The 13,446-nt window shown below is 42.7% G+C and overlaps 1 protein-coding gene across 1 annotated transcript in view; it reads right to left on the reverse strand.

The window, feature by feature from the left end:
- The window catches only part of LOC124047727 (cAMP-specific 3',5'-cyclic phosphodiesterase 4D-like), a 425,579-nt gene that overhangs the window by 6,820 nt on the left and 405,313 nt on the right, over positions 1-13,446 (reverse strand). The window contains exons 13-16 of the mRNA XM_046368031.1: positions 13,121-13,285; positions 12,644-12,743; positions 1,535-1,689; positions 1,012-1,134 (exon numbers count right to left, since the gene is read on the reverse strand). Of these exons, the coding sequence (XP_046223987.1) occupies positions 1,012-1,134; positions 1,535-1,689; positions 12,644-12,743; positions 13,121-13,285 (543 nt within the window). The remainder of the gene's footprint in view (positions 1-1,011; positions 1,135-1,534; positions 1,690-12,643; positions 12,744-13,120; positions 13,286-13,446) is intronic.

Raw genomic sequence — 13,446 nt, forward strand, 5'->3', positions numbered from 1 at the left:
AACAACACCATCGAGAGAGAGAGAGAGCACTGGTGTTTCCCTCTGCCCCATGGCAACAACACCATCGAGAGAGAGAGCACTGGTGTTTCCCTCTGCCCCATGGCAACAACACCATCGAGAGAGAGAGCACTGGTGTTTCCCTCTGCCCCATGGCAACAACACCATCGAGAGAGAGAGCACTGGTGTTTCCCTCTGCCCCATGGCAACAACACCATCGAGAGAGAGAGCACTGGTGTTTCCCTCTGCCCCATGGCAACAACACCATCGAGAGAGCACTGGTGTTTCCCTCTGCCCCATGGCAACAACACCATAGAGAGAGAGAGCACTGCTGTTTCCCTCTGCCCCATGGCAACAACACCATCGAGAGAGAGAGCACTGCTGTTTCCCTCTGCCCCATGGCAACAACACCATCGAGAGAGAGAGAGCACTGCTGTTTCCCTCTGCCCCATGGCAACAACACCATCGAGAGAGAGAGCACTGGTGTTTCCCTCTGCCCCATGGCAACAACACCATCGAGAGAGAGAGCACTGCTGTTTCCCTCTGCCCCATGGCAACAACACCATCGAGAGAGAGAGCACTGGTGTTTCCCTCTGCCCCATGGCAACAACACCATCGAGAGAGAGAGCACTGGTGTTTCCCTCTGCCCCATGGCAACAACACCATCGAGAGAGAGAGCACTGCTGTTTCCCTCTGCCCCATGGCAACAACACCATCGAGAGAGAGAGCACTGGTGTTTCCCTCTGCCCCATGGCGACAACACCATCGAGAGAGAGAGCACTGGTGTTTCCCTCTGCCCCATGGCAACAACACCATCGAGAGAGAGAGAAATAGATAAAAAGATGGTGGGAGGGAGAGGATGAGAGAGTCAGGTAAAGATGTATTTTCATGGTAACTAAAAATATGTATTTTTAGAGTCAGTATACAACCTGACCATGATTACAAAACAAATACGTTGTTTGAGTCAGTTTTGCCTGCAGGGTGACCATATATGTAGTATCAGTAGCAGCCTACCTGTATTCTGTCGTTGTAGTTATCTAGTAGTAGCACTCCAGAGCTGGTGACTTTCTTGGTCTCCACCATGGTCTTCAGGTCAGCTAGGAGATTCATGTGCTTGGACATGTCAGTAGCTAGTACCTATAGAGACAAACAGCAACACCTTGGATTAGTTCAATTGGGTGCTAGGCTGGAACTCACTCACTCACTCACTCACTCACTCACTCACTCACTCACTCACTCACTCACTCACTCACTCACTCACTCACTCACTCACTCACTCACCACTCACTCACTCACTCATTAGATAATTAATTAATTAATGAATCAATCGATTCACTTGCTAAATTAATCCATCCAGCCACCAATCCATCCAACGTTCCATCCATCCATCCACCCACCCACCCACCCACCCACCCACCCACCCACCCACCCATCCATCCATCCACCCATCCACCAACCCACCCATCCACCCACCCATCCATCCATCCACCCATCCATCCATCCATCCATCCATCCATCCATCCATCCACCCACTCACCATGTCTATGACCATCTTCCTGAGGGACTGCCGTTGTTTCTTGGTCAGGTTCTGGAAGATGTCACAGTTCTCTTCCTGAAGCAGCTTGAAGCCTACAGCCAGGTGGTGGTTCTCTAGGACTGACGAGTCATTGTACATGAGGGCCAGCTCCGAGTCTGGAGGGAAACAAACAGACAATACCAGCACATGGTTAGGAAGCTGTTTCTCTGATGCCATTTTGAATAATATAGTAAGATACTTTTCCAAGGTAATATTTATTAGGTATTTATATAGAAGCATGTATATTTTGACGAGTGTGTGTAGATTTGATCTGGTATTTCTCTCTCATTCTCTTTCTACACGTTGCACATTGAATACAGTGAACCAAGTGAATACAGTGAACCAAGTGAATACAGTGAACCAAGTGAATACAGTGAACCAAGTGAATACAGTGAACCAAGTGAATAAAGTGAACCAAGTGAATAAAGTGAACCAAGTGAATAAAGTGAACCAAGTGAATAAAGTGAACCAAGTGAATAAAGTGAACCAAGGGAATAAAGTGAACCAAGTTGGAGCGAGTGGTCGCATCTGCACGTCGCTCCAACGGGTAGTATAACTTTTTCATTATATTTCATTATATCACAACGGTTTGATTTGTCTTATCTTAGCAATTTCTTCTCAGCTAGCTACATAGCCGTCTTTGTATCAAAGATAATTGCGTAATTATCGTATTTCGCCGTCCTAACGTAGTCTTCACTAGCCAGCTAGCTAACGTCCACTGATTAGCTGCACTGAGAAACTATTACACTCAACTGAACGACTTGATTAGTTTAGTGTTAGCTACCTACATAGCTGTCTTTGCTGTCTTCGTATCATCGTATCATCGTATCCAAGATAATTGTGTTGTTTAGGTTTAGAGTGTGTAGTCTTAGAGTGATTATCTTAATTTACCGAGGTTAGCTAGCCAGCTATTTGTCGTCCTTAACGTAGGTGACTCTGCTAGCTAGCCAACTCTGCTAGCTAGCCAACAGCTAGCCAACGCTAGCCAACGTCTTCTGTATAGAACTCAACTACCCGGTCGCATTCACAGGTTGTATCACATTTTCACTTCATTTCATTACAGTACAACGGTTTGATTTGTTTGATCGTAGCTAGCTACTTAGCTAGCTACATAGCCGTCTTTGTATCAAAGATAATTGTGTAGTCTAGAGCGATTTTCTAGGTTCGCTAGCCATCTATTGTCGTTCTTTTAACGCAACGTAACGTAAACAACACTGCTAGCTAGCCTGCTAGCCCCCGAATAGCAACACTGCAGAAACTATTACACTCAACGGAACGACTTGATTAGTGTAGTGTCAACAACGCACCCACTGCCAGCTGGCCTACTTCAGCAGTACTGTATCATTTTAATCATTTTAGTCAATAAGATTCTTGCTACGTAGCTTAACTTTCTGAACATTCGAGACGTGTAGTCCACTTGTCATTCCAATCTCCTTTGCATTAGCGTAGCCTCTTCTGTAGCCTGTCAACTATGTGTCTGTTTATCCCTGTTCTCTCCTCTCTGCACAGACCATACAAACGCTCCACACCGCGTGGCCGCGGCCACCCTACTCTGGTGGTCCCAGCGCGCACGACCCACGTGGAGTTCCAGGTCTCCGGTAGCCTCTGGAACTGCCAATCTGCGGTCAACAAGGCAGAGTTCATCTCAGCCTATGCCTCCCTCCAGTCCCTCGACTTCTTGGCACTGACGGAAACATGGATCACCACAGACAACACTGCTACTCCTACTGCTCTCTCTTCGTCCGCCCACGTGTTCTCGCACACCCCGAGAGCGTCTGGTCAGCGGGGTGGTGGCACCGGGATCCTCATCTCTCCCAAGTGGTCATTCTCTCTTTCTCCCCTTACCCATCTGTCTACCGCCTCCTTTGAATTCCATGCTGTCACAGTTACTAGCCCTTTCAAGCTTAACATCCTTATCATTTATCGCCCTCCAGGTTCCCTCGGAGAGTTCATCAATGAGCTTGATGCCTTGATAAGCTCCTTTCCTGAGGACGGCTCACCTCTCACAGTTCTGGGCGACTTTAACCTCCCCACGTCTACCTTTGACTCTTTCCTCTCTGCCTCCTTCTTTCCACTCCTCTCCTCTTTTGACCTCACCCTCTCACCTTCCCCCTACTCACAAGGCAGGCAATACGCTCGACCTCATCTTTACTAGATGCTGTTCTTCCACTAACCTCACTGCAACTCCCCTCCAAGTCTCCGACCACTGCCTTGTATCCTTTTCCCTCTCGCTCTCATCCAACACCTCCCACACTGCCCCTACTCGGATGGTATCGCGCCGTCCCAACCTTCGCTCTCTCTCCCCCGCTACTCTCTCCTCTTCCATCCTATCATCTCTTCCCTCCGCTCAAACCTTCTCCCACCTATCTCCTGATTCTGCCTCCTCAACCCTCCTCTCCTCCCTCTCTGCATCCCTTGACTCTCTATGTCCCCTATCCTCCAGGCCGGCTCGGTCCTCCCCTCCCGCTCCGTGGCTCGATGACTCATTGCGAGCTCACAGAACAGGGCTCCGGGCAGCCGAGCGGAAATGGAGGAAAACTCGCCTCCCTGCGGACCTGGCATCCTTTCACTCCCTCCTCTCTACATTTTCCTCCTCTGTCTCTGCTGCTAAAGCCACTTTCTACCACGCTAAATTCCAAGCATCTGCCTCTAACCCTAGGAAGCTCTTTGCCACCTTCTCCTCCCTCCTGAATCCTCCGCCCCCTCCCCCCCCTCCTCCCTCTCTGCAGATGACTTCGTCAACCATTTTGAAAAGACGGTCGATGACATCCGATCCTCGTTTGCTAAGTCAAACGACACCGCTGGTTCTGCTCACACTGCCCTACCCTGTGCTCTGACCTCTTTCTCCCCTCTCCAGATGAAATCTCGCGTCTTGTGACGGCCGGCCGCCCAACAACCTGCCCGCTTGACCCTATCCTCTCCTCTCTTCTCCAGACCATTTCCGGAGACCTTCTCCCTTACCTCACCTCGCTCATCAACTCATCCCTGACCGTTGGCTACGTCCCTTCCGTCTTCAAGAGAGCGAGAGTTGCACCCCTTCTGAAAAAACCTACACTCGATCCCTCCGATGTCAACAATTACAGACCAGTATCCCTTCTTTCTTTTCTCTCCAAAACTCTTGAACGTGCCGTCCTTGGCCAGCTCTCCCGCTATCTCTCTCTGAATGACCTTCTTGATCCAAATCAGTCAGGTTTCAAGACTAGTCATTCAACTGAGACTGCTCTCCTCTGTATCACGGAGGCGCTCCGCACTGCTAAAGCTAACTCTCTCTCCTCTGCTCTCATCCTTCTAGATCTATCGGCTGCCTTCGATACTGTGAACCATCAGATCCTCCTCTCCACCCTCTCCGAGTTGGGCATCTCCGGCGCGGCCCACGCTTGGATTGCGTCCTACCTGACAGGTCGCTCCTACCAGGTGGCGTGGCGAGAATCTGTCTCCTCACCACGCGCTCTCACCACTGGTGTCCCCCAGGGCTCTGTTCTTGGCCCTCTCCTATTCTCGCTATACACCAAGTCACTTGGCTCTGTCATAACCTCACATGGTCTCTCTTATCATTGCTATGCAGACGACACACAATTAATCTTCTCCTTTCCCCCTTCTGATGACCAGGTGGCGAATCGCATCTCTGCATGTCTGGCAGACATATCAGTGTGGATGACGGATCACCACCTCAAGCTGAACCTCGGCAAGACGGAGCTGCTCTTCCTCCCGGGGAAGGACTGCCCGTTCCATGATCTCGCCATCACGGTCGACAACTCCATTGTGTCCTCCTCCCAGAGCGCCAAGAACCTTGGCGTGATCCTGGACAACACCCTGTCGTTCTCAACTAACATCAAGGCGGTGGCCCGTTCCTGTAGGTTCATGCTCTACAACATCCGCAGAGTACGACCCTGCCTCACACAGGAAGCGGCGCAGGTCCTAATCCAGGCACTTGTCATCTCCCGTCTGGATTACTGCAACTCGCTGTTGGCTGGGCTCCCTGCCTGTGCCATTAAACCCCTTCAACTCATCCAGAACGCCGCAGCCCGTCTGGTGTTCAACCTTCCCAAGTTCTCTCACGTCACCCCGCTCCTCCGTTCTCTCCACTGGCTTCCAGTTGAAGCTCGCATCCGCTACAAGACCATGGTGCTTGCCTACGGAGCTGTGAGGGGAACGGCACCTCAGTACCTCCAGGCTCTGATCAGGCCCTACACCCAAACAAGGGCACTGCGTTCATCCACCTCTGGCCTGCTCGCCTCCCTACCACTGAGGAAGTACAGCTCCCGCTCAGCCCAGTCAAAACTGTTCGCTGCCCTGGCCCCCCAATGGTGGAACAAACTCCCTCACGACGCCAGGACAGCGGAGTCAATCACCACCTTCCGGAGACACCTGAAACCCCACCTCTTTAAGGAATACCTAGGATAGGTTAAGTAATCCCTCTCACCCCACCCCCCCTAAGTTTTAGATGCACTATTGTTAAGTGACTGTCCCACTGGATGTCATAAGGTGAATGCACCAATTTGTAAGTCGCTCTGGATAAGAGCGTCTGCTAAATGACTTAAATGTAAATGTAAATGTAAATGAATAAAGTGAACCAAGTGAATAAAGTCAACCAAGTGAATACAGTGAACCAAGTGAATACAGTGAACCAAGGGAATAAAGTGAACCAAGTGAATAAAGTGAACCAAGTGAATACAGTGAACCAAGTGAATACAGTGAACCAAGTGAATAAAGTGAACCAAGTGAATAAAGTGAACCAAGTGAATAAAGTGAACCAAGTGAATACAGTGAACCAAGTGAATACAGTGAACCAAGGGAATAAAGTGAACCAAGTGAATACAGTGAACCAAGGGAATAAAGTGAACCAAGTGAATACAGTGAACCAAGTGAATACAGTGAACCAAGTGAACCAAGTGAATACAGTGAACCAAGTGAATACAGTGAACCAAGTGAATACAGTGAACCAAGTGAATACAGTGAACCAAGTGAATAAAGTGAACCAAGTGAATACAGTGAACCAAGGGAATAAAGTGAACCAAGTGAATACAGTGAACCAAGGGAATAAAGTGAACCAAGTGAATACAGTGAACCAAGTGAATACAGTGAACCAAGTGAACCAAGTGAATACAGTGAACCAAGTGAACCAAGTGAATACAGTGAACCAAGTGAATAAAGTGAACCAAGTGAATACAGTGAACCAAGTGAATACAGTGAACCAAGTGAATACAGTGAACCAAGGGAATAAAGTGAACCAAGTGAATACAGTGAACCAAGGGAATAAAGTGAACCAAGTGAATACAGTGAACCAAGTGAATACAGTGAACCAAGTGAACCAAGTGAACCAAGTGAATACAGTGAACCAAGTGAATACAGTGAACCAAGGGAATAAAGTGAACCAAGTGAATACAGTGAACCAAGTGAATAAAGTGAACCAAGGGAATAAAGTGAACCAAGTGAATAAAGTGAACCAAGTGAATACAGTGAACCAAGGGAATAAAGTGAACCAAGTGAATACAGTGAACCAAGTGAATAAAGTGAACCAAGTGAATAAAGTGAACCAAGTGAATACAGTGAACCAAGGGAATAAAGTGAACCAAGTGAATACAGTGAACCAAGGGAATAAAGTGAACCAAGTGAATACAGTGAACCAAGTGAATACAGTGAACCAAGTGAATACAGTGAACCAAGTGAATACAGTGAACCAAGGGAATAAAGTGAACCAAGTGAATACAGTGAACCAAGTGAATACAGTGAACCAAGTGAACCAAGTGAATACAGTGAACCAAGTGAATACAGTGAACCAAGGGAATAAAGTGAACCAAGTGAATACAGTGAACCAAGTGAATACAGTGAACCAAGTGAATACAGTGAACCAAGGGAATAAAGTGAACCAAGTGAATACAGTGAACCAAGTGAATAAAGTGAACCAAGTGAATAAAGTGAACCAAGTGAATACAGTGAACCAAGGGAATAAAGTGAACCAAGTGAATACAGTGAACCAAGGGAATAAAGTGAACCAAGTGAATACAGTGAACCAAGTGAATACAGTGAACCAAGTGAATACAGTGAACCAAGTGAATACAGTGAACCAAGGGAATAAAGTGAACCAAGTGAATACAGTGAACCAAGTGAATACAGTGAACCAAGTGAACCAAGTGAATACAGTGAACCAAGTGAATACAGTGAACCAAGGGAATAAAGTGAACCAAGTGAATACAGTGAACCAAGTGAATACAGTGAACCAAGTGAATACAGTGAACCAAGTGAATACAGTGAACCAAGGGAATAAAGTGAACCAAGTGAATACAGTGAACCAAGTGAATACAGTGAACCAAGTGAACCAAGTGAATACAGTGAACCAAGGGAATACAGTGAACGAAGTGAATACACAATCCATATCTCAAGACTTAAAAGTCATTCTTTAACCCGTCTCCTCTCCTTCATCTACACTGATGGAGGTGGATTTAGCAAGTGACATCAATAAAGGATTATATCTTTCACCTGGTCAGTCTATGTCATGGAAAGAGTGGGTGTCCTTCATTTTTACTATACTCAGTGTACGTGTACGGTACCTGTTAGATATTTGGGGCATCCTGGGATGTGCTTTTGGATGTTATTGCTGAAAGTGTGCGTTAGCTAGCATGCTGTAATTGTAATGGTTGCATTAGCTCCCCGCTAATTCAGTTACTTCCATGTTACAGGTGAATCTACAGCCATCAACATACTGCTGTCCTGCACATCTAATGTGCCTTCTTGTGTCTATCGTCAGAATAAACAGCAATCAACTGGGACCGCTGGCTGGACAGTCGCTGGCTGGACAATTAAAAACAGAACGTAAGAGAGTTACGAAGTACGACCACATCTGTTACACTGATGCCGAGACCAGTCTCCTTGTCTTTGCTGGACGGCTGTTACACAGTCACACACAGTCACACACAGTCACGCACGCACGCACGCACGCACGCACGCACGCACGCACGCACGCACGCACACACACACACACACACACACACACACACACACACACAGTCACACGCACATCAGTCACACACACACACGCACGCAGTCACACACACACACACGCACGCAGTCACACACAGGCACACAGCCACACATGCACGCAGTCACACACACAGACAAACACACACAGTCACACACAGACACACACACGCACGCAGTCACACGCGCACACAGCCACATGCGCACGCAGTCACACTCACACACACAGACACACACCCAGTCACACACATACACACAGTCACACACACAGACACACACACACCAACACACACAGTCACACATACACACCCACACGGCTTCCAAAGGGTGGGCCTAATTCGTTTGTTGCCTTGGTGGCAAGGCTAATACATGTTATGGCAAATGACGATTGCATAACTGGGGAGGATTAAAATCAGTTCACTCTGCCTAGAGGACACACAGTCCAATCCCAACATTGTATAATCTTATACTAAGAATTAGGTTTCAATAGGAATCCAATTACCCTTCATTCTATCTACAATACTGTTTAGCTTGAATTGAGTTCATTTGTCTTTCAAGCCAACCATATTGTCATTGTCACACCAAACATGTTCATGTCAATGTTCAAAAGAGTTGATTATTCAGCATATACAGATCTGGGACCAGGCTTCAAGGCAGATAATTGTATGTATTCCATGTAGTCCATGTATTATATGTATTCCATGTATTATATGTATTCCATGTATTATATGTAGTCCATGTATTCCATGTATTATATGTATTCCATGTACTATATGTAGTCCATGTAGTCCATGTATTCCATGTATTATATGTATTATATGTATTACATGTATTATATGTATTCCATGTACTATATGTAGTCCATGTATTCCATGTAGTCCATGTATTCCATGTATTATATGTATTATATGTATTCCATGTATTATATGTATTCCATGTACTATATGTAGTCCATGTATTCCATGTAGTCCATGTATTCCATGTATTATATGTATTCCATGTATTATATGTATTCCATGTACTATATGTATTCCATGTATTATATGAATTATATGTATTCCATGTATTATATGTATTATATGTATTCCATGTATTATATGTATTCCATGTAGTATGTATTCCATGTATTATATGTATTCCATGTACTATATGTATTCCATGTATTATATGTATTATATGTATTCCATGTATTATATGTATTCCATGTATTATATGTAGTCCATGTATTCCATGTAGTCCATGTATTCCATGTATTTTATGTATTATATGTATTCCATGTACTATATGTATTATATGTAGTCCATGTATTCCATGTAGTCCATGTATTCCATGCATTATATGTATTATATGTATTCCATGTAGTATGTGTATTATATGTATTATATGTACTATATGTATTCCATGTATTATATGTATTATATGTAGTCCATGTATTCCATGTATTATATGTATTCCATGTAGTATGTGGATTATATGTAGTATAGGTACTATATGTATTCCATGTATGATATGTAATCCATGTATGATATGTATTCCATGTATTATATGTATTATATATATTCCATGTACTATATGTATTATATGTAGTCCATGTATTCTATGAAGTCCATGTATTACATGTATTATATGTATTACATGTATTATATGTATTATATATATTCCATGTACTATATGTATTATATGTTGTCCATGAAATCCATGTATTACATGTATTATATGTATTCCATGTAGTATGTGTATTATATGTACTATATGTACTATATGTATTCCATGTATTCCATGTATTATATGTACTATATGTATTATATGTACTATACGTATTCCATGTATTATATGTATTATATGTAGTCCATGTATTCCATGTATTATATGTATTATATGTACTATATGTATTCCCTGAATTATATGTATTCCATGTATTATATGTACTATATGTATTCCATGTACTATATGTATTCCATGTATGATATGTATGATATGTACTATATGTATTCCATGTATTATATGTATTATATGTACTATATGTATTCATTATGCTGGCTGCAGTAGTTTGTGTTGGGGGGCTAGGGTCAGTTTGTTATATCTGGAGTACTTCTCCTGTCCTATTCGGTGTCCTGTGTGAATCTAAGTGTGCGTTCTCTAAGTCTCTCCTTCTCTCTTTCTTTCTCTCTCTCGGAGGACCTGAGCCCTAGGACCATGCCCCAGGACTACCTGACATGATGACTCCTTGCTGTCCCCAGTCCACCTGGCTGTGCTGCTGCTCCAGTTTCAACTGTTCTGCCTTATTATTATTCGACCATGCTGGTCATTTATGAACATTTGAACATCTTGGCCATGTTCTGTTATAATCTCCACCCGGCACAGCCAGAAGAGGACTGGCCACCCCACATATGCTCTCTCTAATTCTCTCTTTCTTTCTCTCTCTCGGAGGACTTGAGCCCTAGGACCATCCCCCAGGACTACCTGACATGATGACTCCTTGCTGTCCCCAGTCCACCTGGCTGTGCTGCTGCTCCAGTTTCAACTGTTCTGCCTTATTATTATTCGACCATGCTGGTCATTTATGAACATTTGAACATCTTGGCCATGTTCTGTTATAATCTCCACCCAGCACAGCCAGAAGAGGACTGGCCACCCCACATAGCCTGGTTCCTCTCAAGGTTTCTTCCTAGGTTTTGGCCTTTCTAGGAAGTTTTTCCTAGCCACCGTGCTTCTACACCTGCATTGCTTGCTGTTTGGGGTTTTAGGCTAGGCTGACGTTTTCTGTACAGCACTTTGAGATATCAGCTGATGTACGAAGGGCTATATAAATACATTTGATTTGATTTGATATTCCATGTATTATATGTATTATATGTACTATATGTATTCCATGTATTATACGTATTATATATATTCCATGTACTATATGTATTATATGTATTATATGTACTATATGTATTCCATGTATTATATGTATTATATATTCCATGTACTATATGTATTATATGTATTCCATGTACTATATGTATTCCATGTATTATATGTATTATGTATTATGTGTACTATATGTAGTCCATATATTATACTATATTATACTATATGTATTCCATGTATTATATGTACTATATGTATTCCATGTATTATATGCATTCCATGTACTATATGTATTCCATGTATTATATGTATTATATGCATTCCATGTAGTATGTGTATTATATGTAATATATGTATTATTATTATATATTATATTATATTATATTATTATTATATATTATTATTATTATTATATTCCATGTATTATATGTGTTCCATGTATTATATGTATTCCATATACTATATGTATTCCATGTATTATATGTACTATATGTATTATATGTACTATACGTATTCCATGTATTATATGTATTATATGTAGTCCATGTATTCCATGTATTATATGTATTATATGTACTATATGTATTCCATGTATTATATGTATTATATGTAATATATGTATTCCATGTAGTATGTGTATTCCATGTATTATATGTAGTATTCCATGTTTTATGTGTATTATGTGTATTCCATGTATTTTGTGTATTATGTGTATTCCATGTATTCCATGTATCACATGTATTATATGTATTCAGTGTATTATATGTAATATGTATTATATGTATTCCATGTATTCCATATATTCCTTGTATTCCAGGGATTCCATGTATTCCGTGTATTCCATGGATGATGTGTATTCCATGTATCACATGTATTATATGTATTCCATATATTCAGTGTATTATATGTAATATGTATTATATGAATTCCATGTATTCCGTGTATTCCATGGATTCCATGTGTTATGTGTATTATATGTATTCAATGTATTATGTGCATTACATGTATTCCATGTACTCCATGTATTATGTGTATTATATGGGGGGGATTATAAGAGAGTTTATGAAATGCGCCAGTGTCTCAGCAGCAAACCTTTCTCACTGTGTGTGTAAACCCAGAAGAGAGAAACTCATGTTAAAACAGCCATGTACATTATGATAAAGGATATACATTGTGATAAAAGAAACAGCACGGAACTGAAGGCAGACAAATCATAACATTGGAAAGGCCACTCACTGGTGCTGATGAGAAACTGGTTGGAGACCCCAGGGTGGTCAACGTCATGAATAGCACTGGCAAAGATGGCAGCTAGGATTTCCAGGTCTGTGAACACAGCCTGTGAAGAAAATAGGTGGAACAATCTACATGAGCAGCACTTCAGAACAGAAATGGGACAAAAAAGTTTCATACAATCTCACGGTATAACCTCACTATTTGTCAGCACCAGGAACATGTCATTTTTGTTGTCCGTTGCAAAATGTTTAAAAACATTTTATATTGCCTTCCCTAATGAACACAACTCAGGCTACATTTAAAGCCAGTTTTAAACAAGACAAATATAAAAACTAATATCATTAGTGTATGTTTAAAAGTCACATTATTAACAAAACATGAGCTAAAATGTATAAAGAGGGGGCCATGCTAACAGCACTGTATCAAATCCTCCCAACAAAGATTCCCCCATAAAGCAACGGAGATGGTACATTCCCCTACCTCTAGAGCAGGCGTGGACAGCAGCACGTGAGTGGACTGGGTGACATCAGCAGCATGGATGTTATTGTGATAGGCTACATCGCCGTGGTAATGGTCTTCTAGAGTCATCAGGTAGGTTATAAAGGTGTCTAATGGTATTTTGAATGTTTTTAATAAATCTCTTTCCTGAAAATGAGAGAAAAATGTGACACTGTCAAAACCTGAGGTTACAATAACGAACTGCTATTCACACATACATTCACGGACGCACACAAACATTAGCTGTATAAATTCCAGCAAGGTAAAACAACAGTTTTTATAAAGTTTTTTTTTATCATTGTATAAAC

Source organism: Oncorhynchus gorbuscha, linkage group LG11, assembly GCF_021184085.1.
Source record: "Oncorhynchus gorbuscha isolate QuinsamMale2020 ecotype Even-year linkage group LG11, OgorEven_v1.0, whole genome shotgun sequence".
Lineage (NCBI taxonomy): Eukaryota > Metazoa > Chordata > Actinopteri > Salmoniformes > Salmonidae > Oncorhynchus > Oncorhynchus gorbuscha.